We start from the raw sequence: 27,154 nt of genomic DNA on the forward strand, positions 1-27,154 counted from the left end.
GTTGTCAAGATCATGATCTTACTTATGATCGTTTTATGTTTTGCAAGATTGTGATTGTAAGATCAGATCGAGATCGAAAGATCCTACCAAAATGAACTCATATTCAAATTTGCTCGGAAGATATTGGGTGTAAAGTATACATTATAACTTGATGTTGATTAAGACATCGATAGTGGAATCAAATTTAACTTCTTAAGCATGAACCATAAATTTTGTTGCTACAAACCATAAGAAGAAAACATTTTAATTAGAAAAAAATAAAATCATTTTGATAATGTACAACTTAAGACATGAGATCACAAAGGGATTGTTATGCGTGCATTCTGCCTAATTTAAGATGAACTAATAAAATAGTGATGTTCTACAAGACTTCTCGCGATGGTCGATTTCAAGTTGAATAGACGATTTTTGAAACTCATGTATATAATAAAACTAAAGAGGTGAGATCGAGATCGTAGTGTGATTAAGATCGGTTTTCACTTATAGGATTTTAAAATCATAAGATCTTAATATCAAGATCGGGACTTTAATGAACGTAAAATACGTACTAATAGATATGGATGTCTAAAAGTTGAAAGAACTTTTAAGCATCCAATTCAATTCAAGGTGGAATGGTTGTTTTGTTTTTTTTTTATCGAGGGTGTGAAGTTTTGTAAGCTATTTTCTGACTTACAAATAAGTCTATGGACTAAAAGAGTTGGTGGTGGTTAAAGTTAAAACGACATTTTTGAGTTTGGTATAGAAAGAATAAAGTTTTGTTGAAAGAATTTAATACATATTTTCATATCTAGTTACTTTTCCTCTTTCTTTCCGTTGTATAGATGTTCCTATCTCATCGAAGAAATAACAAGTCCAGGGTTTTTGCAACTATTGAAGCACCTCTTCTTGTTAAATGATTCCACAAACACTTTTTTGCACAACAGTAGTGGTGGTAGTGTTCCCAAGTATCAAAACAAAAAGCATACAAATCATATCATACCCGTCACCCGGCAAATGACATGCTTTTCAGACGATATGTATGCTATGCATATGACGGGCTTGGATGGTTTCCACTTTCCTGGTCAGATGCATAGCTTAAAAGCATTTATTACCATCATATGATAATATAATCTTGTGAATTAGTTTCCAAGGAAGTCGATCTGCTACACAATTCTTTTTGTATGATTATGGAAATAGGAAATGATTATGAAGCAACTTTACAGTAAGTATATGATTCCTCTTCCTTTCCTCTCCTCTCTACAGGCAGGCCAAATTCTTATTATCTTCAGGGTCACAAATATACACAATTATCTGCAGGTGGGGTCCATGCCATTTGGACTGCTACTCAGACGCTGACAGATGAGGCTGATGATGATGATGATGATGATGATGGTGGTGGTGGGGTCACTGAGCCATTATCCTTATCCTTTATTTTGCTGCTGCTGGTTTTCCCTTGATCCTTGTTCACCATCACCGGTTTAAACTGGGAAAAGAATACAAATATGAAAAAGTCCACACAACAAACATATTAATATGTTATATTGACATGATTTGATACCTGGTATATAGAATATATAACATTTCTTCTTATTTGCGCCATCATCTCAATAAACAGATTGTAGCCTTCCAGCTTGTACTCGATCAAAGGATCTCTTTGTGCATATCCACGTAACCCTACAGCTTGTTGAACAAATTTAAGTGCTTGCAAGTGTTCTTTCCATAGCCTATCTATGTTGCTCAATATCAGAAACCTTTCTGCTTCCTTCATCAACCCTGGAGCTTCTTTCTCCACAATATCCTATGATAATAATAATAATAATTAGGTGGTGTGGTGCTTCTCTTCTACAATTCACAATTTACATCCATTCTTTCTTACCCTCTTCTGTAAATATGCTTTGCGTCCACAAACACGAAGATAAATCCTCAAATCTTCATAAGTCGCACACTGGCTTGCCAGTAAATCTGGAGTCAAGTCATTCAAAAGATAGCAATACCTGTACTCACAAAAATCATCTTTAATGGAGTTTTCAGAGAAAATAAGCAACCTCTTCAGACTACAACTTACTGCTGGAGTTTTGCAATAAGCTTTTCAAAATCCCAGTTTTCCTTTGGAGCATCAGAACCAATATTTGCCTACAACAAAGTTTAACAAAAATAAAATGGTAAATCATTTTTACTTCTTTGATTAATCATTTGTTTACCTCTAATATGTCATCCATTGTGAGTTCAGAATATTCGATCAATAGAGATTGAAGATCTTCAGACTGTAGAGCTCTCCTTCTCTCTGTATAGACACGGTCTCTTTGGCTGTTGAGAACCTCGTCATACTCAAATAATTGCTTTCTGATATCAAAAAAGTAATTCTCCACTTTTCTTTGAGCTTCGTCCAATGCTTTCGTCAACATTTTTGATTCAATTGGTAAATCCTCAACTCTAAAAGCCCTCATCATACCCTACAACTTGCAACTTTTTAAACTGATTTCCAAATTAAGCATTAATAATCATATCAAAAGAAAAGAGAAAATTAAACCTGAATTCTATCACCCCCAAAAATGCGAAAGATATTATCTTCCAGACTAAGGAAGAAACGCGAACTTCCAGGATCCCCCTGCCTGCCACTTCTACCACGCAGCTGTATACATTTCATTTGGAAACTAATATATTATTATTATTATTATTATTAATTGTTAAGTTAAATTATAAAAATTGCACCTGGTTGTCGATTCTCCGTGATTCATGGCGTTCCGTCCCGATGACATGAAGTCCCCCAGCTGCTACAACCTGTGACACAGAAGCACAACATTTTTATTATTCTTGATTTCTTTCATGTCATTTACACTCATGTATGTGTAAAGTGGCTGTCTAAAATCTAAATCACCACTTTACCCTTACATTCCAAAAAATAAATTTCACAATATTCATCAGAGTTAGGAGGAAAAAAGAAGGGCAAATGTGTAAAGAGTCGGTGTCTTAATACATTAAGCCAGGTTTTAGTAAGGAAACAACCATGTATATAGCTAAGCTAGCTGCCCAGATGAAGTGGTTAACCCATTAAGTCACAAAGAAACAGCCCCTTACCTTCTTCCTTTCTTCCTCGGTGTAAGTCTTATATTCTTTTGCAATTTGTAGGAAAGAATGGCGCAATTTGGCAATTACTTCATCTTGAGCAGGACCCTATAGAAACTACCCAACATTAGAGTTGTTTAGGGAATGAACTTGTTACAAAAACAAAGACATCATCTATCGACAGACAGGTGGCACCTTTTCACAAGCATAAGATAGCCGCTCTTCTGCTTCCAACTCAGCTAAAGATCTTCGACCCCATGAACTGACAGCCAAATGTACAGCTTCCTCAACCACCAAGCTATTTTCTTGAGATAGTGAACACGGGAACAAACTTTCACTCACCTAAAAATGCACCCAAAAGTAAGAGAATACATATGGCTAAATACAAACACACACACACAGACCTTCCATGTCTTCTTTGGGGGAGATTTCTTCACAGAAACAAAAACTCCCTCAGCTGGCTTTACAATGCTGCAACATTTATTAAGTGAAAGCTGTTTAAGGAACTAAAAGCAAAAATAGATTTTGTTGTATTCTTACCTTGGCATGAGCAACTCACGTAGCTTCAACCTAGCCATAAACTCTGCATTACCACCAAGAATTATATCGGTTCCTCGGCCCGCCATATTTGTAGCAATAGTAACTGCACCAAGGCGACCACTTTGTGCCACAATCTCAGCTTCTCTTTCCACATTTTCTGGTTTGGCATTTAGAACCTAAGTTGGCTCCAAATATCAAATATAATGTGAGTGTATTATTCATTTTATCATTTATACCTATGTTGTTCTTCTTCTCTTAGAAAAACAAGATAGGAATAGGATTCAATGAATCACCTCATGAGGGATTCCAGCTTCACGGAGTTGTTTGGACAATGTGTCACTCTGTTCAACACTGGTTGTCCCAACAAGCACAGGCCGCCCTGTCTTGTTCATTCTAGAAATTTCTACCACCACCGCCTGCCATTTTCCCGTGGTTGCCCTAAATACCACGTCTGAGTCATCCTAAACATCACATCACATCACATCACTCCTTTTCAATATTCATTTTCATGAAAAAACAGAAAGAAAACACGTGGTGGAATATTTCAAATTAATGAACCTTTCTTATCATAGGCTTGTTTGTGGGCACAATTGTAACTTTGAGCTTGTAAATACTTTCAAACTCTGAACTCTCAGTTGCAGCGGTGCCAGTCATGCCACAAAGTTTTGGGAACTAATAGAAACGTAAAAATCCCATTAGCTTCAACAACTATAACAAGTTGACTTGTCAACCCTCTAAAGATCACAAAGATGCTTAGAACCTGAAGAAAGAAGTTTTGGTAGCTAATTGAGGCCAGTGTCACCGTCTCATTTTGTATGGGCAAGCTTTCTTTGGCTTCCACCGCCTGGTGAAGCCCATCACTCCAACGCCTCCCCTGTAACACAATAAAATACACCTCATTTACTTCCAACTTGGAAACAAGATATGTATATATAAACTAAAAACTGAAATCCTTTACCTGCATGACTCGACCACTAAACTCGTCCACTATGAGAACCTCTTTGGCACGTATAATATAGTTGACATCTCTGAGAAAGAGCTCTTTAGCTTTTATTGCATTCAAGACGAATGAGGCCCACTGTTCTCGAGGATCATATAGATCCTTTACTTCTAGAATTTCCTCAGCATCTGCATAACCCTGTTCTGTGAGTAAAACATTTTTCTGCTTCTCATCAACCTGCAAGAAATGGCCAAGTGGCAGATGCACATTAGAAAAGAAAAAAAAAAGTATATTTGCAAGCATCTTTCTTTCTGAATCCTGACCGTATAATGTATATCTCGCTCAAAAGCAGCAGCTATTTTAGCAGCTTTGTAGTATTGTTCGCTTGGTTTTTCAGCAGGTCCTGATATAATAAGAGGAGTTCTTGCTTCATCAATTAGAATTGAATCGACCTCATCGATGACACAGTAATTGAAACCTCTTAATACAAGCTCATCAACACTCTGTAGACCAAGAGAAGAAGTTATAAGTGAAAATGAATGGTATAAGAGAATATTATTGAAGACTGCGTATAGCATAAATTACTTTCCATGGCAAGATTGTCTCTTAAGTAATCAAAACCAAGCTCACTATTGGTGACGTATGTGATGTCACACAAGTAATTCTGCCTCCTTTGTTCACTTGTCATGTTTTCTGCGAAATAATTGATTTTCAGGGGGATACTTTCAACTAAGAAACCTGAGATCTAGAATACACCAGCGCTCATAGCTAATCAAGTACAATTGCATCTATTAGGAAAGGAAAAATGTCAAGAAGAACAAGAGGAAAACTCTGAGTTTTCCAGTTAGACAGAAAGATGAAAATCAACCAAAAAGATCTTAATAACATCATCTCATGTATGCTATTTAAGTAATGACATGTTTTTTGAGTTTTGTAGGCCTGGGTTGTAGCATAGGGCACATCGTTCTTTGAAGTTGCAATAGGATGACATGGGCACCAAGGTAAAAGTGCACTGAGCCCACCCACAAAAGGGAAAAGCCTTCATCAAAATAGGTCATAATGAGTCTATTACTGTAATTATTGGGTAATTTTTTATGTTATCATGAACCAAGCCCACAAACTCTTAATCCAACTGACACAAAACAACAAAAAGAGCTAAATTGTCAAGCCTTGTATGGTTTTTGGTTTAACATACCGATGATTTTCTAGTTAATATGGTCACTCTCACTCTAAAGTGTTTATGTTGTGCTCGGATATGATACTTCATTACTCATCTTTTTTACAGTTGTGCAAAACAGTTTGCAACAAACATGGCATCATTTCTGGTACAATGCAAAAATCCTAGTTATCACACCTAATTCTTGTCACCAGAATTTTGAGGTACACGAAGAAAGAGCGTTGATCTTATTTGGATTGAAAGTTAGATAACAAAGTCCTCCTAACTTTGTTATCCATCCACCTTCAACATTATACAATAACCATAGGCATATAAATCAAAACAAGAAGAAGAAGAAGAAGAAGTATACGCTGGATTAGGCCAACCGTGAGTCCAAGAAAACGGGCAACTTGACCGACCCATTCACAGTCCCTCCTTGCAAGGTAATCGTTCACAGTAACAACATGAACTCCTTTACCACTTAAAGCATTTAAATAAGCTGGTAATATGGCCACCAGAGTCTTTCCCTCTCCTGTCCTCATTTCAGCTATTTCTCCTTTATGAAGTACCATGCCACCTACATCACCATAGCATGTTTGTATATTGTAAATTTGTAATGGACATTAAACTTTCATGCTTTTTAAGCAGCCTAGTTTCTCATTTCAGGCTTGCTGTTGTAGCCGAATTGAACTCAAAACAATTATTTATTTACCTATCAGTTGAACATCAAAAATTTACCTATCAGTTGAACATCAAAAGGACGAAGACCTAGAACCCTCCTCGAAGCCTCTCTCACTATAGCAAACGCCTCCTGCACGATATTATATGTATTGAGAATGATAAGCCACGGAGCACAACACTTCTAACAGCCAAAGTAATGATTTAAGAACGTTGCAGAGAAAGAGGAATATAGGTCTTCCAACAAGAGGTGGTTTATGAGATAGAAGCGAGGATATGAACCAACAGGACCGAAAAAATAAAGTCAGTTATCTCTTTTTCTTGCATTGTATTAATTCAAAGGGGAAAATGTGTAGAGAACATTAGAACAATACATGGTCTCCAAATCCCAAATGTGATATAGAAATGAGATGTGCTTACAGGTAAAATAGAGTCTAAAGATTGGGGAGCTTGGCGAGCTCGTTGCCTCAAGAGAGTGGTCCTATCCCTCAGCTGAGAGTCCGAGAGAGACATCAGCTCGGATTCAAGAGAGTTGATGAGAGCGACGGTGGCAGAGTATTGCTGCCTGGTGGACTCCCCGGTGTCAGCCCCACCCTTGAAGATTCCGCCCAGTAGACCTCCTAATGACGCCGCCGCCACTGTCATCGTCTTCCGCTCTCTTGGAACGTAAAAATGACAATATCCGTGTACCGAGTTATTTTTTCCACCCCGGAAAAGGAAGCTACTGCTACTGGTGCATTCCCTTAATAGTAGAAGATTTCGAGTGCAATAACTATTGAGCTGACGATGAAAAGTGGGAAATTTGGAACTGAAAGGTGAAACAGAATAGGATGATGGGGAGGAAAAGTTATTGGTGGGCGACAGAGATGGGAGCGCCATTCCACTTCCCAAAAATTACTACTACTGTTATATACTTGCTACTGGGTGCCCCATGACTTCGAAGGTAAGAACCCCTTCTCCAGTTATGCAACGAAGAAGATGAGTGGGGAAAATTGGATGAGACTAGCAACGCAAACTGCTTCGGATAAGGTGTCGATCTTGATATACCGAGATCGGGAAATTAGTAAATTATACTTTTGGTCCATGTGGTTTACACCCATGTGTAGTTTGAGTCCAACTTTTTGAAAATTGATATGGGTCGTCTCTATAGTTCTCGAAAGTTGTATGGCTGGTCCCTGTGATTGTGATTGTTACCGTCTAAGATGTTCCACTTAAAGGAGAGCATGTGTCCCTCTTGATGGTAAATTGTCTTTTCAACCACATTTTATACTATTAATAGCTTAAGTAAATTGTCTTTTCAACCACATTTTATACTATTAATAGCTTAATTAAGGCTATGATTTACAGCATCACTCCCTACGATTCATCATCTTCCCAAGAAAAACCTTATTCATCTTCTCCAACTTTCTCCTTGTGATCATTTGCCTTAATCTTGAACATTGCAATTAGAAAAATCTTGGGAGAAAAAACAAAGAAACAAGATGTTCCAAACCCACAATGTGGCATATTTGCAGTTCATCAATCGGTGTAGATGCAAATAAGGTTTACAATTAATTTAACATAACAATGTTTGAGCTTAGATCTTTGAAAAAAAAATGTTTTTACTTAAAAAATCATTCTTTTATATAGGGTCTTTCGATTTTTTTTCCCAATGAGAATCAATCATGGTGTATTTTTATCCAAAGTTCCTAGATGGAAAGGTAACATATGTGGAGTACGTTAATATTGGGGAGTTCTCTATATATGAACTCGATGTGAGGGACGCGTTCGATTGATGGACAGAAGAAACATGCATGGTTAAGACGACTCGGAGTGGGCAACGGCGAGTGCCATTTTGGTGACGTGGACAGCCTTTAACGGCCCCACTTCCTGTTATGTGGTCTTCAGTGGTGATGGCAACGAGTTGCAACACGATTTTCCCTTTGATTTCTCTTTTTCTTCCTCATTTTTGTCTTCACCTCAACGTCTTTCCTTACATGGAACACCACTCCCAAAAAAATGGTGGAGATTAAGAAGATTTTTGGTGCTGACCTGGCCTCACCACCCCGTTGACCATACCCAATGTTCTAAAAAGCTCGTCATGACACGTTATGGATCTAAGGCTTATACTTGCTGTCAAATTTTGATACAATGTCGCCTTAAGTCACATATATGTAAAATTGGATAATAGTAGAATATATGTGACATCCCCATTTTCACGGCCAGAAAAGACCGATTTTGTTTATGCTTGTTTGAAAATCAGAGTAACATTTTAAATAAAAGTGTTGTGGAATTTGTCCCAAAACAAAATATGATAAAGATTTATAAAGCATTTCCGTAGAAATGTATTTCATTAAAAAGACTCGGGATGTCATGTTCGATACAGATCAAAAGCATAAACAGTACAATATAAGCCTTACTATATTATTTCATATCTACAGGCCTATATTCGTAATCCCTCATCCAAAACATCACATCTATGCTCGAACGTCACTACCTGTAATACATGAAACTGAGTGGGTCAGGCTTGAGAGCCTGGTGAGCACATAGGGTTTTCAACCCATAATAAATAATTTATTAAATTCATCAACCAACAATAACCCGATTACCCGTTCCCGTTATCCTCACATTACGTCCCTAAACACCTATCATAAGGGACTTAGACTAAGGATCATCATCGGGATGGACACCACTGCTAAGGGGGTTCCTCAGCAATAAATGTCCTAAAGGCAACCATGAGGGGGATGGAGTACACCGGTGAACACATCGTTCACAAACACCTACAGGTTGCGAGCCTGCTAGCGTTCCACTGGACTGTCTAGAACATCGAGGTCTCTCATCATTTTATCAGACATCGTCTTATTACATCTACCCATGTTTTACCCCAATATTTTTGTAGATAAAAAATACATATACATTTTAAATCATTTAAAACATGTATAAAAATCTTTCATCAGCATAGACAGCAAGCATTCAGATAATATGCACACATAGCACGTAGTTTATAATAAATACTTCATATCTATGTGTAAGATGAAAGGGACTATGCACTCACTTGATTAGGTGGTGACTTGGCACTTGAACAGCACTTCGTTATCTCAAAACAATTTTTCCTCGACCAAAACCTAGTATTAATACCACTAGGGTTTAGTTTTAACGTTAACCGCGACTAATTAATAGTCTAGCTATTATTATTATATAAGCGTTAAATCACACTCAATATAACTCATAATAATAGCCCAAATAATTATTTTAAGGACCTAATAACATTACTATAATTATTTAAAAGTTATATTAAAAATTGCGTAGGCGTAGCTCACTTACAGCGAATTTTAAAGAAAACCGGGCTTTGCTCGGAGCAGCGTTTCCGAACCGAAAGACCCTTTTCTCGGGACTCCGGGAGCCTCGGGGCTTCCTTTAGGTGCTAGGGATTTTTCCTAGGGCTTAGGGGTGGTTTGGGGAGCTAGAGAGAGAAATAAACTAGAGAGAGAAGTGAAAATGTGTGAAAAATCCGGGAGAATTCGCATGGTATTTATAGGGGCCGAAGTTCGGATCTACGCGGGGCGTTCAGCAAGTTACGCGGGGCGTAACTTCGGATAAGGGTGCCAGCTTCGCACAGCTGGCTCGCACTCGCAAGAGGATCAGGTCCGAAGGTACGCTGGGCGTACCAGCCTTGGACGCGGGGCGTAGGGCGAAGCGACGTGTCTCCATCCGAAGCGAAGCCTTGGGCAACAAGCAACGACTCAGATGCGGCCACGTCATCACCTTTCTCGCAGATTCGTAATTTTGCTTCCCGACTTCTAAAAATCATAACTTTCGCATACGAGCTCCGTTTTCGACGTTCTTTATATCCACGCGTAGTCGGGAACGTACTCTACAACTTTCGTTTAGACTCTGTCGGCTAATTTTGACTTTATTTTAAAAGTTATATTTTTAACAGGCCGGGACAGGATTGGTCCGTTAAAAATTCATAACTTCTTCATCCGACGTCCGTTTTCGTCTGTCTTTTTATCGTTATGCTACTATTAACGAGATCTTAGATTCTTGTTTAGGTTGTGTCGGCTAAAAACCGCTCGATCTACTATTCGAACTTCGGGTTGTACACTGCTAAGCCGAAACTTCGAAAAATCATAACTTCCTCATACGAAGTCAGATTTGGGCGTTCTTTTTATGGACGCTCTCGGTTTAACGTATTCTACGACTTTCGTTTAGATCGCTAAGGCTAATACTCGCTCTATCGTAAATTCACTATTTACGCTTCTCGGTGTCGTGCCGGTTCCGTCGCGAAACTTCGACGGGTCATAACTTCTTTGTTATAACTCGGATTTCGGCGTTCTTTATATCGCCGGAACCCTTATTTCGACCACTACAACTTTATGTAAAGATATCAGGATTATCTCACACTTTAATTTTGATGCTTATTTTTATTCTTTATTAATTATACATTTATAATTAAATAATAAGCACACAAATACACATAATTCACATAGTATTCAAATATTTCATCTTTATTACATCAAAAAGAGTTACAATAGTTGACCTAGACTATTACATTGTCTAAAAATGCTTAGCCCCGAAACCCGGACGTTAATATATATATATATATATATATATATATCAAATTATTAATTATATACTATAAATTACTTTTAGTTGCAACCAATGAGAGAAATGTGATCATGACCTTATATAAATGTTAGTAAACATACATACTATCATCAATCATACTTGGTGGTCTTGATGATTTAGAAACTTTGCATAGTCTTGCCAAGAACAAGATCAAGATCAAGATGGGTAACAAGATTAATTAAGTTATGATTCGATAATCTCATATCACTCTTCAGGGATTTGGAATTCAAGGTCCAGCTTTCTCTTCAAATGAGTTCTGTCAGCACTGTAGTTGTACAAAACTCATTATAAATCATAACAACTGAACTACGATCGAATGCGAATCAACAAAGCCCAAAGCTATGTAACTAACGCCTATCACGTCCAAAATTTAAACACTCGTCTTTTTAAAGAAGAGAATCATAGCAAAGATTTTCGAAAACCCAACTTCATGGCAATAATAATGAATGCCATATCTTTTTGTGTTGTCCCCATAACATAAGAACGCAATACTTTCATTTTTGGTAGCTTTCATTACTTGATATATTTATAACTTCATAATTTGGTCCACATGATTCTTTTTATATTTTCCTTATTAAGGGAGGCACCTGGCCCTGCCACACTCAAACAAAACTCATGACTTTCTAATGCTCAGATATACATCAACACTCATTGAAAGGGTAAAGACACTAGTAATTTCAATATATATATATATATATATATATATATATAGGTTATAATGTGGATGGACAATTATTGTACGGACGTGTGCACAATGTGATTCTATGACAATTACTAAGAGAATAAGTTGTTTAGTAATGCGAATACGTTCAACCTTACAAAAATATCGTCATTTTCATGCATTCTCACTAATTCTTATTCATTTTTGTTCTTACAAATCATTTTTCACTCATTTTCATTCTAACAGAATACGACTCAATAAACATTCTGACAGAATGAGAATAATAATAAAAAGTCTATAATAACCTTATAGACGATTTAATTAGTGAGAACATGTGATAATGACAATAGTTATGTAAGATTGAACGTATTCATATCATCAAACAATATATTTTCTTTGTCATTCTCACAAAATAGCATTGTCCACACGTCCGCACAATAGATGTTCATCCACATTTGAACCTAGCTCTCTCTCTCTCTCTCTCTATATATATATATATATATATATATATATATATATATATATATATATATATATATATATAAGTTACTCAAGTCTCATGAACATTTATTAGCATATATACATCAGGATCACCAACATATCTATTAATCTACTGGATATTATTCACTCACTCGATCAATCAAGAAAGCGCTAAAGGGTGAAAAAAATATTATCAACATCATTAACCTTAACGTTCAAATTTTTACCTTTCTTAGATGAATCAAAAATACAGCTTTTTAAGCACTTCATTGACATTAAAAAAAGACTTGGCATGTTGTTTATAAAAATGTTTGATTATAAGTTAAATGTCTAAAATACCCCTCAATAAAGATAAAATAAAATAAATGTGTGTAAAAAGATTTAAGTTGAGACATCATACGATAATTAATAATGGGCAAAAAAAAATAGATTAAGATTACGAAGTTGGAAAAAAGACGTGTTGCATTTTATTATGGCCCAAAGATTTGTGTTTTAAATTTGTTTAATAATGAGAACTCTCAATAATATAAATAGCTTCCATCTCAATAAAAGTGTTGCAAATTTTGAAAAAAAAATGAGAGTATGAAAATTTCAAGAAATAAATGTGGTGGAAAAGTTTGAACTTAAAAAAAATATATATCTTTCAAAACAAGTATATGAATGTGATGGAGTGTTAGCCCTAGGTGTATAGTAGTTCATTATAGGCATGGTTAACCAATTAAAGACAATCAGATTGTGAAAAAATAGCTAATACATTATTTCCATAATAAAATTAATCTATAATAGAGTTGGAACATACACTGAATTTGATGATAAAAAATTAAGAGAGGAAAGGAGAATAGCGCAAGTATGTGTTCTTTTGTGTTTTAATACAATTAATAAAAATAAGATTTCAGATAGAGGGAGTGCAATAAAAAATATATTGTTAATGGTATTTACATGTTGATAGTTGGTCTAGCTGGAGGTCTTGTTGCAAAGACGGAAAAATCAAGTGACATTGGTGCGGGTCCACTTGTTTCATTTCCATTTCTATGGTCTGGAACAGACACTGACACTGGCACTGGCACGACTCTTCTTGATTTCCTAGTTGCAGGTGACATCACAGTTGGTGGATTGAAATCTGTAGACTCTTTCTTTGGTGGAGGCTGTGGAAGCAAAGTTGGTTCAGTAGGTGGAGGTCCAGAGGAGAAGTACCTACCAATACCATCAAATTTTTTATTTAATAAATAATCAGCTGAGAGGATTATTAATATTACCTAACAACCTACCTATGCTCTAATGTCTGGTGTGCTGAAATTCTAGCTTTTGGATCGTACGCAAACATCTTGGATAACAGATCCAATGCATCATCATTGGTCATTGGAAACGTCGTCCGAAGTGGCTGCCCAGGAACACACTGGTACTCAACATAATCAGGAAGATAAATCATATCTTCCCACTGAGAAGCTTTTGAAGTCCCAAATGCAGCAAATATTTTCCCCAACTGATCTATATCACTGCTACCCTGACAACAACTATATGTTATGTTATGTTTATTTATTGAATCAAACAAACAAAGGATTTTAGCTTTCAAATAAGCAACCAACCTATAGAAAAGGACGGCGTAGAAGGAGCTCAGCAAATATACAAGTTGTTGCCCAAACATCAACCCCAAGACCATACTGTTTGGCACCAAATAATAGTTCTGGAGCTCTATACCATCGAGCAAACACCTACCTTATCACAAATATAAAATCACTTATTTTTATGATATTATGATACACATCAACTGATTGATATAAAAGAAAATTTGGATACCTACCTGGTGAGTGAACCTTCTGTCGGGACTGCCAAATATGAGTGCCAGTCCAAAATCTGCAAGTTTTAGTCGTCCATCAGGTCCTATCATCAGATTATTTGGTTTCATATCCCTGCCAACACAACCAACATCCATTTCAGGTTCATGCCATTAGGCATTAACAACTACTTCAAAGCTAAAAAAAATCATCAACTAACTACCTACCTACCTACCAGTGCAAAACCCATTTCTTGTGGCAAAAGGCAAGTCCTTTCAATGTCATTTGAAGGTATGACTTTATATCGGTGGGGGAAATAACGATGTTCCTATCCTGGGTAACAGCTGTTGGATTAATGTCTAAGTCCATAACTATAATTGGTATGTACTTGACCCGACTCGGCATGGTCCATTTGGGTTACATGGCATCGGAACATTTGGATAGACCGTTTGTGAGGAGAAGACATTTGTGACATATTAATATATTATAAGTTCTAATATATTAATATGAAATCATGTTATTTAATTAGTATTGATCAAGAATTAATTTGGACTTAATTTAGTGATCAAAACGAGACTAATTAAATATATGGGGATTGATTGTGTAAATCATTCATTCTTATATATGTGGGCTTATGATCCATGATTCCTTATGTTGGGTGTAACCCATGTGGTGATCCATGGATACTCCATGGAGGTTAAAACCCATGGAGCATAAGGAATGGGTAAAGTCATGAGTTACATGGTGTAACCCTAATGTGCACACTATATAAGGACCCCTTTAGCTCATGAAATTGGCACTAGTGATACATATGTGAGGGCTAGCCGAATTTGAGCATGAGTGTCTTCTTCTCATGGTTATTCCATGTGTTGATGATGTTGTGTGAACCATTTGAGGTGTCACATTTGGGGCACTGGGCTCTCAAGCTACATGGAGTCAAGCTACATCAACAATGTATGCATTTCTATCTAGTTTATTACCCAAGTATCAAAAGATTGTATGCTAGTTAGGGTAATACCTTGGATATTCATATTTGCATGTATAATAGAGAAAACATAGATCCAAGGTATTTAGGGTTGCATGTACACTTAGGAGTGTTAGAATGCTTAAAACCCAAGAACAGCTTCCAGATCAGTCTCCATAAACTCAAAAACAAGATGCAAGTTCCCTTTATGAGGAAAAGCATCAATCAGCTCTATTATATTTGGATCCTTGAGCTCTTTCAGCAACTTGATTTCTCTTAGAGCAGTAAAATTCACCCCTTCCTTTTGCTTCCCAAGCCGGATTTTCTTTATTGCAACAGTTTGCCCTGTGTAACGACGTAAATTTTCAAACCAAAATTTTCATTTTTAAAACCACTTAATTCTCATAACATATCTCACAAAAATCCCATTGATTTAATTTACAAAACGCAACTCTATAATTATTCGATTAATAATCCAGGATCCTCAAAACGTAAGTTTTTCTCTGGTGTGTACAATCGAACCGGCGCCTTCCCGCGATCCTAAGAAGAACCTGAAACACATATTACATAACACGGTAAGCACAAAGCTTAGTGAGTTCCCCAAAATGCCACACATATATCATTAGCCTCTCATGGCTAAACACAAATAAGATCCTCCGATCAATGTGTTTCGGTGGGACCCTCCGGTCCCAAAACTCAGTAAGCTCAGAATAATACACAACATCAATCACAAAGACATAATGCAGGATATCAAAATACTCAATATAAGCACATAAGACCCTTCGGTCACACAAAGGTTACCACACTAGGTAAATATAGTGAGAAGACTCACCTCAGATGATGAACAGCCCCTATAAACGCTGCTGCTACGCACCGGCCACTAACTCTGTGCCAAACCCACAATTAACCCAATTAGGAACTAAGTCCAAACTCTCACTCATTAGGTCTAAAGGTAGTCCACTAGCCCGCTCATCAATAACCTAAAACCCATTGGGCCCACCAAGGCCCAACTCTCAAATCTAAATGGCAAGCCCAACTCAAGGGAATAGAGGAATATATATATATATATATATATATATATATATATATATATATATATATATATATATATATATTCCTCTAGTCCAAAACTCTATTGCAACAAGCCCAAACTCTAGGCCCAACACTCAAGGCCCAAAATGAGACTTAGCCCAAAAGTCCACAGTGAGGTTACGCGGGGCGTACCTCCCTTGGTCAGAGTTCATCGACAAGGTCAGAGTTCGACAACGGCTTTTGATAGCTACGATTTCCAGTTGGTTCTTGAAGTCATACGCAATAATAGTTTTAGACTTATCCAAGTGGGAGACTGTTGGATTAGTGTCTAAGTCCATAACTATAATTGGTGTGTACTTGACCCGACTCGGCATGGTCCATTTGGGTTGCATGGCATCAGAACATTTGGATAGACCGTTTGTGAGGAGAAGACATTTGTGACATATTAATATATTATAAGTTCTAATATATTAATATGAAATCATGTTATTTAATTAGTATTGATCAAGAATTAATTTGGACTTAATTTAGTGATCAAAACGAGACTAATTAAATATATGGGGATTGATTGTGTAAATCATTCATTCTTATATATGTGGGCTTATGATCCATGATTCCTTATGTTGGGTGTAACCCATGTGGTGATCCATGGATACTCCATGGAGGTTAAAACCCATGGAGCATAAGGAATGGGTAAAGTCATGAGTTACATGGTGTAACCCTAATGTGCACACTATATAAGGACCCCTTTAGCTCATGAAATTGGCACTAGTGATACATATGTGAGGGCTAGCCGAATTTGAGCATGAGTGTCTTCTTCTCATGGTTATTCCATGTGTTGATGATGTTGTGTGAACCATTTGAGGTGTCACATTTGGGGCACTGGGCTCTCAAGCTACATGGAGTCAAGCTACATCAACAATGTATGCATTTCTATCTAGTTTATTACCCAAGTATCAAAAGATTGTATGCTAGTTAGGGTAATACCTTGGATATTCATATTTGCATGTATAATAGAGAAAACATAGATCCAAGGTATTTAGGGTTGCATGTACACTTAGGAGTGTTAGAATGCTCAAAACCGAACAGTGGTATCAGAGACTAGGCTTGTTTTCTTGTTATACTTGCAAAAATGGCTGAAAAATCGAAATTTGTTGCTGTCTGAACAGCAGACTCGCTGAGTCCATGGAGGGACTCGACGAGTCCAAGGAAAAAATCATCCAACTCGCCGAGTTGGTTCATGCACTCGACGAGTTGGACCCCCTGACAGCATATTTTCGACTGTTTTGGCTGGAATTGGACTAGGAACATTACCCTAAGCCGTTTTTCAACTTATAAACCTATTTTTGATGTGGTAATGTTCATGCTAATCCAATTTCAAAGATAATTGTCAATAGATTCATGTTTTGTATTAGTTTAAGGATTAGGCTAATTACATGAAAAGTTTAATTTGTATTATCTTGTTCTTATGAGTTGCTTAGATTAATAGAAAAAGTTATGTGAAAAATGTGTTTTCAATCCAAATTAATCTAAGAGTTGATTCTAAAATGTGTTTTTGTAACTTGTCCTCAAGTTATGTGAAAAGTCACATTTAAGATTCATAAAACTCATAAAGTTTTCCATAAGTTATGAATAAGGAAGAGTCACATTCTTTTAATGGTTTAATGTCTTCCATAACTTGTCCTCAGGTTATGGAACTTGAAGAGTTTTTAATTAAAACTACTTTAAACTCATAAGTTATGGAATTGAATAGTTTTGAATAGTTTCAAAACTTGCCCTCAAGTTTTGGAATTTGTAAAGTTTTCCCTTATGACTACTTTAATTCCAAGTTAAGCCCTTAGAATTTTAAAAGTTAAAATTCAACCCTTATACTTTATAATATTATAAGTTAATAATATATATATATATATATATATATATATATATATATATATATATATATATATAAGAGCAAGTCAGTCTTACCGTTAGTAGGCCTCATTCATGAAGCCGGTCTATAATGGGGTATAAGGTTACTGCCTATAAAATGGCATTTCAATGGGTGTCCACTCTCACCCACTGCTTCCTTGACTGGTGGAGGGTCGTTAGCCGAACGGGTAGGGCAAGGGCTATAATTATCCCTTCATTAAAAGTATTAATGATAAATACTAAGTAACTAAACACTTATAAATTCCCAATCTTAGTTACTTAGGAAAATGTGAATAAGGTGTTAACCCATGAAATTACACTTTGCACTTTGCTTAAGTCGGTTAGTGGAGCGTGTGTGGTTAACCGGCACACTAGCTTGATTTAACAAGGTAGGCAAAGGGTTTCTTAAAGTTTATCATAGGCCGGTGGAGCGTGTGTGGTTAACCGACACATCGTTTGAGTGATAAACATTTAAGAGTACCAAGTAATTTGCATGGTTACTTCACACCTTGTTTTTTGATCCTCGACATCCCAGTCACAAAACTTGAAGGGCACAATCGAGATTGAAACATGCCATTGAACAATTCAATGAATGTCAAAAGATCTTGGAGTTTCAAATCCAAGTAAAACCTAATTAAATTATTTCGTTTTCATGGTGGAAATTGGTGAATCGTCATTCACCTACCTTCATATATTTTATAGCCTGGATTACGGCATCCCTCTTCCAAGTTATAAAATATTGTGTTGGGTCCTAGCCTTAATATTTCATATTGGGTGTTATATCAAGGACTTTAAATCAACTATCTTGAATATCTCCCAAAAGATGTCTAGTTCTGACATCTATGATCTTCCCAAATCTCTTGGAACTTCACTTCCTCCACCTCCTCCAATTATTCTCCCTGACCCACAAGTTCAAGGTCACTCAAGCCCTATTGGCAAGCAAAGTCTATGTGTGATCACTTCTTGGAGATAAAGTCACATATTGACAAGCCGGGAGAGTTGGGTGTCAAAGTCTTAAGAAAGTTGGATGTTCGATCACTTTCTAAGTCACATAGTGAGTTCCTTTGGGACTACTATGAGATAGACTATGACAAGACCCTTAATGATCTTATCTATTTGATAGGTGCTGCTAAATCAGAAATAATTTAAGGACTAGTAAAGCAAATTTGATTAGAATATCAACTTCCCAAACCTTCAATGGACATTGACAATGGTAACATTGGATACCCAGTAAAAGCTTTCTCTTCCCAATGGAAAGGGATCGGCCATAGTCAACTCGGTTGACCAAATGGTAAAGAGAATGGCTAAGTCTGAGAGAGTCCTACCAAAGGGTCCATATGTTTATATTGCCAAAGGAAGGGGAATTGGTTACAAAAACTGCCTATTTACCTGAAGGATCATAGGGTTGATCAAGTCAAGATGTTTGATTCTACTTCAGGTGAAGTCCACTATCTAACTCTGTTAAGTTTTTATTATGAGATTCTTATTACATGATGTGACTGGGTCACATGTTTGTGTTTTAAGAATCAAAGAAAAGTGAAGAAACTTAAAAGAAGTATATGCTGATTCTGATCGCGAAGATGGATTTCGATCGCATGGTTCGGTGATCAGAATTTTTGAGCTGTTGCTTAGGAGTTATGATATATTGCTTAGGAATAGATAACAACAAGTTTTTCATATGCATTTGCACTGTAAGGATAAGTTTTTCCGCAAAGTTTTGAAATAAAATAAAAAAGGTTTTAATTTTATATTTATTTTAAATATCCTTACAGTGGCATTTGTGAAAAATGGTTGTTTATATGATTCCATTGATAGCAATATTGAAAAAAAGGACTTGATTCTTTCGTTTGTGGTAGTGTCATAATTTACCAAATAAGGAAAGATTCTCATCACCCAAGGTTTCAGTTGGATAGAAACTTGGAAATCATGCAAGTTGTATAGTATGATGAATGAGAATTTTCATCTTTGGAAAATTAAGATTAATTCCTTGTTCACATGTATATGTGAGTCAAGTGAAGGACTAAGGGAACTAGTACACATTCTGGTGCATTGATCAAGTCCACCACAAAAGATCGATAAGACTATTCGTCATGATTTACTAAAGATTAGTAAATATGATTATACTTACAAGTTTAAGTATAATTCAGAAACATTGAAAAAAGTTTTGATGTATGGCAGAACGAATTGAGAAGAATCAAATTAGGCAGAAAGATAAAAGTTTCTCAAATCTGAAAAGATGGGAGAGTACTTTAGTATCATGTTTTATGATCATCTTAATGATTTAGAAATCATATCACAATTAGTCCTCTAAGGAAATCTTAGTGCATTCTTATGGCTAAGAAGAGGAGTCATGAATTGTTGAAATGGTTAAATCAAGAAGATGAGTCATACTTCGTTTCCAAACAATTCTTAGAGTCATACTCCAAGACTATAAGTTGAGTGACATATCTTAAAGAAAGGTTTATAACACTTGTCAAATGTAAGAGTAAAAGTGTCCTACTCTTGTACATTTGAAATTGGTAAGTTGTGATGTTTTGGATAAAACAAAGACCACCTAAGGCCAATTGTGTGAAGTGTTTGTCTTGATAAAGAATCTGCACTATCTCTTGAATATTTAGCAAGATAGTTTTATATGTCAAGAGGACAGTGGGAGTCTAAAAGATTCTGGAAGGTATTTCAAGAACTAATCAAGAGTAAAAAACTGTATTTCATCACTAGCACACGACTAGAGGTTTATAACCTATTGTGTTGACATTTCTGTGCCCATTCCAGTAAAGTTGGCTATACATTTGAGTCCTACATGTTCTCAATTGTTTGCATAACAACATGGAAGCAATGGCAGGCCCTTGTGCTGCCAGGTGGCAAGAAATTAAGATTGAGTTCGGTCCATATGAGTTTGGATTTGTCACTAACCTTGTCTTGTGATTATGGTTTTGACAAATTCACATGGATAAGAACATATACACCATAAAATCTAAGGGACATAAGGTTTCTCTCCAATTCATGAAAATGATGGTGAGGAAACGCTTTCACTAAGTAGATTTTAGGTAGATAGCAAGTGTGATATTTTCATTCTCAAAGTCGTTAGTGGAGCGTGTGTGGTTAACCGACACACTAACATGGACTTGTGAGAAATGGAAAAGGTCTAAACAATTGAAACTATGATTACGACATTCCTTTTCATAGTTCTAAAATTGTTTAGACACACATGTGAGCTATATAAGATAAGGTGTATGATTTTGATAAAGTCTTATCAAAGCAATCTTGGATCAGAAATCTGAACTTTGGTAAGAAAGTCAATAAAGTATTGATTTCTAGAAGTCCAGCTGATTTCTGGATACATGTCAAAGCTAGTGGGAGCATAAGTATTATGCTAATAATCATCATGTTAGTGGGAGCATGATAATTATGACAAGTATTGCAAGTTAGCAATGTTAATTATAGAAAACAAAAGTTTCAATTCATGAAGTTGCTGGGGTTGAAAAAGTTGTTTTGCTATAATTAAGGGAGAGGAAATTATACTTCATTTCAATTCTAAAAGCTTAGATTGAGGTTTTAATCATCTTTAGTCATATATATATATATATATATATATATATATATATATATATATATATATATATATATATATATATGAATTTTGTGTTGGAATGACTCAACATAAGGAAATTCTATATATGGGTCACTTTAGGATATATATGAATTTTGTGTTGGAATGGCTCAACATAAGGAAATTCTATATATGGGTTCATTATTTGCGTTTTAAAATTCGATTATTTGCGTTCTAAAATTCGATTATGATTACGGCATCCCTTTTCATAATCTGAATTATGAGAACTTGGCAAATAGACATAGAAATATTATAGCAAAAAGACTAGTCTAGTATCATGTCTTTATGTGAGACATCATGAATCGTGTCCCATATGCTTCGGATATAGGATCGATTGCATGTGCTATAATATTCATCCTTTCTAAATTTTCCAAATGCTCTGGGCATTAAGGGGGAAAATCTAGAATTGATATGACTAAAATGATTAAGCAATTATCGAGAACAATCTAAGGTTTATCAAAGCTTGGTTGCTCACAGTTGGAAGTATATTGTTAAATTTTGGAGAGGACCTTATGGACATATTCTGTAAAGAGGCAACTCTTGTTCAGAAGTGATAGTCAAAATGGGAATATGGAAATGTTTCCATAGGTGGAAGTTATTCAATTTGTGTAAGATTAGAAAAACTTAATGCAAGAAGGATGTTTCCATGGAGTTGATCTCCATTAGAATACTATGTAATGTCTGTTGACAAGTCTTTGTGACTTTGTGCATAATCATTACAAGAGGATCAATGCATATAAGTTTAAAATCTAACAAATTTCAGTAAATGATAGGAATTTGGAATTCTTACATTTTCGATAAGGATTTGGGAGTGTGAAATTAGAATCATTGAAATTATGTTCAATTGGTTTATTTCACAAAGTAAGGATCATAGACAAACAAATAGTGCTTACTTGGTGTATGGCAAAGCTATTGTTTAGAAGAACATAATGTACATGCTTGGAGCATGGGACAACTAGTGTCTTTAATTCAAGTATAAAGTTGATAAAAACCAAAACAATGAATAATGAGTAATCAGTATGGTGATAAATAAAAAGTGTTCTATTTATATTCATAGGTTTTGATACCATACTAGAATCAATTATTCTTGTGTTTCATTTTTGCATGTTTTGACTTCCAGAATAAACTAGGTCACTCTTCCCGAATGACTAAGTTATTCAAACCATCCACAGTCGGTCATATGTTGGAAGTAGATATGAAACAAGACTGTCATGAGTTGGCTTGTAGATGTCTAAGATGTTGGACATAACAAAGAGGTGCTACAACACTCATGAGTGCTCATAAGTTATGAGTATTGGATTCAACCCGCGCTCATTTGAATCACTTCATGGATTTTATCACGAGTGATCATGAGACGATAATATCTTATATTCTTCAAACGTAGAGATATGAGTTGTTATTATGATTTGGTTGTACATTGATTGCGCGAAAACGCATTGGTAACTCGATGTTATAAAACGTGCTTTTGTGTATGATTCAACAAGTAGTAGAACAAGCCATATGAGTCGAAGTTTATCCATTCCTTTTACCTTCGGGATAAAAGCGATATATGTGGGCCCCTCGATGATTTAGCAATGACAAATGTAAGTGCTTGGCCGGGCCTAGACTGATTTGATTTGTTCAATTAGTCAGTCGTCATAAATCGGAAATCGGGAAACAACAAATGGACAGAGAGAATGATTTATAATCCATGTCTCAGTCCATATGATATCTAGAATGGAGGAATATATGATCCCTTATCTAATGGACAAGTCATTGATAAAGGTCAGAGTTCATCGACAAGGTCAGAGTTCGACAACGGCTTTTGATAGCTACGATTTCCAGTTGGTTCTTGAAGTCATACGCAATAATAGTTTTAGACTTATCCAAGTGGGAGACTGTTGGATTAGTGTCTAAGTCCATAACTATAATTGGTGTGTACTTGACCCGACTCGGCATGGTCCATTTGGGTTGCATGGCATCAGAACATTTGGATAGACCGTTTGTGAGGAGAAGACATTTGTGACATATTAATATATTATAAGTTCTAATATATTAATATGAAATCATGTTATTTAATTAGTATTGATCAAGAATTAATTTGGACTTAATTTAGTGATCAAAACGAGACTAATTAAATATATGGGGATTGATTGTGTAAATCATTCATTCTTATATATGTGGGCTTATGATCCATGATTCCTTATGTTGGGTGTAACCCATGTGGTGATCCATGGATACTCCATGGAGGTTAAAACCCATGGAGCATAAGGAATGGGTAAAGTCATGAGTTACATGGTGTAACCCTAATGTGCACACTATATAAGGACCCCTTTAGCTTATGAAATTGGCACTAGTGATACATATGTGAGGGCTAGCCGAATTTGAGCATGAGTGTCTTCTTCTCATGGTTATTCCATGTGTTGATGATGTTGTGTGAACCATTTGAGGTGTCACATTTGGGGCACTGGGCTCTCAAGCTACATGGAGTCAAGCTACATCAACAATGTATGCATTTCTATCTAGTTTATTACCCAAGTATCAAAAGATTGTATGCTAGTTAGGGTAATACCTTGGATATTCATATTTGCATGTATAATAGAGAAAACATAGATCCAAGGTATTTAGGGTTGCATGTACACTTAGGAGTGTTAGAATGCTTAAAACCCAAGAACAGCTTCCAGATCAGTCTCCATAAACTCAAAAACAAGATGCAAGTTCCCTTTATGAGGAAAAGCATCAATCAGCTCTATTATATTTGGATCCTTGAGCTCTTTCAGCAACTTGATTTCTCTTAGAGCAGTAAAATTCACCCCTTCCTTTTGCTTCCCAAGCCGGATTTTCTTTATTGCAACAGTTTGCCCTGTGTAACGACGTAAATTTTCAAACCAAAATTTTCATTTTTAAAACCACTTAATTCTCATAACATATCTCACAAAAATCCCATTGATTTAATTTACAAAACGCAACTCTATAATTATTCGATTAATAATCCAGGATCCTCAAAACGTAAGTTTTTCTCTGGTGTGTACAATCGAACCGGCGCCTTCCCGCGATCCTAAGAAGAACCTGAAACACATATTACATAACATGGTAAGCACAAAGCTTAGTGAGTTCCCCAAAATACCACACATATATCATTAGCCTCTCATGGCTAAACACAAATAAGATCCTCCGATCAATGTGTTTCGGTGGGACCCTCCGGTCCCAAAACTCAGTAAGCTCAGAATAATACACAACATCAATCACAAAGACATAATGCAGGATATCAAAATACTCAATATAAGCACATAAGACCCTTCGGTCACACAAAGGTTACCACACTAGGTAAATATAGTGAGAAGACTCACCTCAGATGATGAACAGCCCCTATAAACGCTGCTGCTACGCACCGGCCACTAACTCTGTGCCAAACCCACAATTAACCCAATTAGGAACTAAGTCCAAACTCTCACTCATTAGGTCTAAAGGTAGTCCACTAGCCCGCTCATCAATAACCTAAAACCCATTGGGCCCACCAAGGCCCAACTCTCAAATCTAAATGGCAAGCCCAACTCAAGGGAATAGAGGAATATATATATATATATATATATATATATATATATATATATTCCTCTAGTCCAAAACTCTATTACAACAAGCCCAAACTCTAGGCCCAACACTCAAGGCCCATAATGAGACTTAGCCCAAAAGTCCACAGTGAGGTTACGCGGGGCGTACCTCCCTTGGTACGCTCAGTGTACTCACGAATCCAGATTGGCCATCGGGGACACTGGGGCACTACGCGGGGCGTACAGGAATTACACTCAGCGTACTCCCCAGATTCACTCTTTCTACTCATTTGGTCTTAATCAGTTAAGACATTAACTCAGATCCCAGATCTGGACTCCCTAATGGCTCTTACACCATAAAGTCAGTGACTTTAAGCCTTTGCATGCTGATAAAGTCCCAAACCCAAATACACTCACTCTTTACTCCCAAAAATGCTCATATCTCATGCATGGAGAGATCTTGACAACCAAGATCTCTTTTTTATGACTCCAAACGACTAAAATCATCTATGAGGACAGATATTATACTCTGGAGTTCATCAAACTCATAAAGTTCCAAGATTGGGACATAAAACCCTGAAAATGGACTCAAAACAAGAACTAGCACAACAATGATCAAGTTTCGAACTTGATACCTCTGGAATATGCACCAACAAGTGTATAACTCAGATCCAAAAGCTAGGTGCTCAAGCTATTCTCTTTCAAGGCTCCTTCTTCTTCCAAGGACAAACATAACAAGTCATCACCCCACTAGATCCACATAAGAAAGCCACCAAGATTCAAACTTTATGTTTCCTGGAGCTAGATCAATATGATTAGGGCTTGGATCCACAAGCTCCAAGCCAAGCAATGCTTCCTCAAGGAACTCCTTCTTCCACAATAAGCACCAAAAACTTCACTAATACACCAAAAAGCTCAAGAATCACTCCAATGGAGGCTTAGGGTCGATTTCTAGGGTTTAGAGGGATGGAGGCTGAAGATATTAGGGTTAGGTTATGAGATAAGGAGCTTAAATAGGGTCCAAGACCCTAAAATAGGGTCCAAGACCCTAAAATAGGGTTCAGGTCTGATTGGCGTATGCCCAGCGTACATATGGTACGCCGGGCGTACTCCGAAGAACATTCGCTACCATCCTGGTCAGTACGCCCAACGTACTCCAAAGTACGCCCAGCGTACTGCCTTCTTCACTAGTACGCCCCGCGTACGCTTTGTGTACGCCCAGCGTACTCGGCTAACCCTGAAACCACGAAACTTTCGAAGGCCATAACTTGTTCGTTATAAATCCGTTTCCGACTATCCTTATATCCACGAAAAGGTAAAGAGAAGACCCACACTTCTATCAACTTTATTCCTCCTGAAGCCTACTCAAACTCAAATCCAAATTCATGAAAAGCCCGCACCAGCGCCTTTAACAATACATTTGGGCTCTAAAGCACAAACCGAACTCTTTTATCACACAACCAACCTTACCCGCATCCCAAAAGGCCTAAACCTTTCTCCTTCAAAGCCTCAAAACCTTCTCATACTCGGATTAAGGCCCACGGGCCTTAAATCACAAAACAATCCGGAACAGGATGTTACACCCTGTCTGTCCCACAACCCACAACTTAAATAAACATCACCATTCACCAATGCATAATCAAACACTGAAAAATGCATGCAAATGTAAATATATTGCTATGCGTTTTCTATTTCTTTTGATATATTAATATATAGAGATTATATGTACAAAGTAAAAATACACACAATTATCCTTATTGTTTGTTGGTATAATGGAATTACTTTACAGTGACATACCCTAAACCCCTAAATTTTATTCAACTAAGAATCATGGGGAGATTATTTTAAGGGGGACAGAAACCCTAAATTTTATGCTACATACCCACTCAATAGCCACATAGAGTATTACAATACCTTGGTATCAATGGCTTTGTAGACGATGCCATAGGTACCTTCCTCAAGAACTTCACGTTTCAGGTATCGATCAACTACTTTATTTGCTAATAAGTGATCCACTTCTGACATATTTTTTCCTCTATTCTTATTACTTTTGGCCGATGCACAGGCTATGCCAAATTTGTGCTTGTTTCAACAATTATATTAGATTTCTTCATAATTATGCCCAAAACCCTTGTTAGATGAAAGGGGATTTAAGCAGAGACAAAGTTAAAACGGAAAGATAATATAATGTGCAGACAGATCTCTTCGAGCGTATGTTGTGAAGGAA

General features: G+C 36.5%; 1 protein-coding gene and 1 pseudogene across 2 annotated transcripts; both read right to left on the reverse strand.

Annotated features, from left to right (window-relative positions):
- Nucleotides 1-1,098: 1,098 nt before the first annotated feature.
- AGY1 (Albino or Glassy Yellow 1) lies at nucleotides 1,099-7,383 on the reverse strand. The gene is made up of 20 exons (XM_079074422.1): nucleotides 6,780-7,383; nucleotides 6,420-6,492; nucleotides 6,052-6,258; nucleotides 5,115-5,218; nucleotides 4,849-5,028; nucleotides 4,544-4,762; nucleotides 4,346-4,459; nucleotides 4,144-4,257; nucleotides 3,879-4,046; nucleotides 3,586-3,761; nucleotides 3,450-3,516; nucleotides 3,241-3,387; nucleotides 3,058-3,153; nucleotides 2,692-2,760; nucleotides 2,510-2,611; nucleotides 2,181-2,432; nucleotides 2,045-2,112; nucleotides 1,856-1,973; nucleotides 1,538-1,777; nucleotides 1,099-1,462 (listed from the first exon to the last, which is right to left on the reverse strand). Exons 1-20 carry the CDS (start codon nucleotides 7,236-7,238, stop codon nucleotides 1,325-1,327), a joined length of 3,111 nt encoding a protein of 1,036 aa, XP_078930548.1. The 5' UTR covers nucleotides 7,239-7,383; the 3' UTR covers nucleotides 1,099-1,324.
- A 3,788-nt stretch (nucleotides 7,384-11,171) lies between these two features.
- Nucleotides 11,172-26,952, reverse strand: LOC145140196 (cyclin-dependent kinase D-3-like; annotated as a pseudogene). The gene is made up of 9 exons (XR_013722105.1): nucleotides 26,840-26,952; nucleotides 24,052-24,241; nucleotides 18,626-18,634; nucleotides 14,119-14,216; nucleotides 13,910-14,018; nucleotides 13,695-13,820; nucleotides 13,377-13,612; nucleotides 13,048-13,302; nucleotides 11,172-11,232 (listed from the first exon to the last, which is right to left on the reverse strand). The product of XR_013722105.1 is annotated as a cyclin-dependent kinase D-3-like (transcript).
- Nucleotides 26,953-27,154: the final 202 nt, after the last annotated feature.

Source organism: Lactuca virosa, chromosome 9 (assembly GCF_052849685.1).
Source record: "Lactuca virosa cultivar CGN04683 chromosome 9, Lactuca_virosa_CGN04683_v6, whole genome shotgun sequence".
Lineage (NCBI taxonomy): Eukaryota > Viridiplantae > Streptophyta > Magnoliopsida > Asterales > Asteraceae > Lactuca > Lactuca virosa.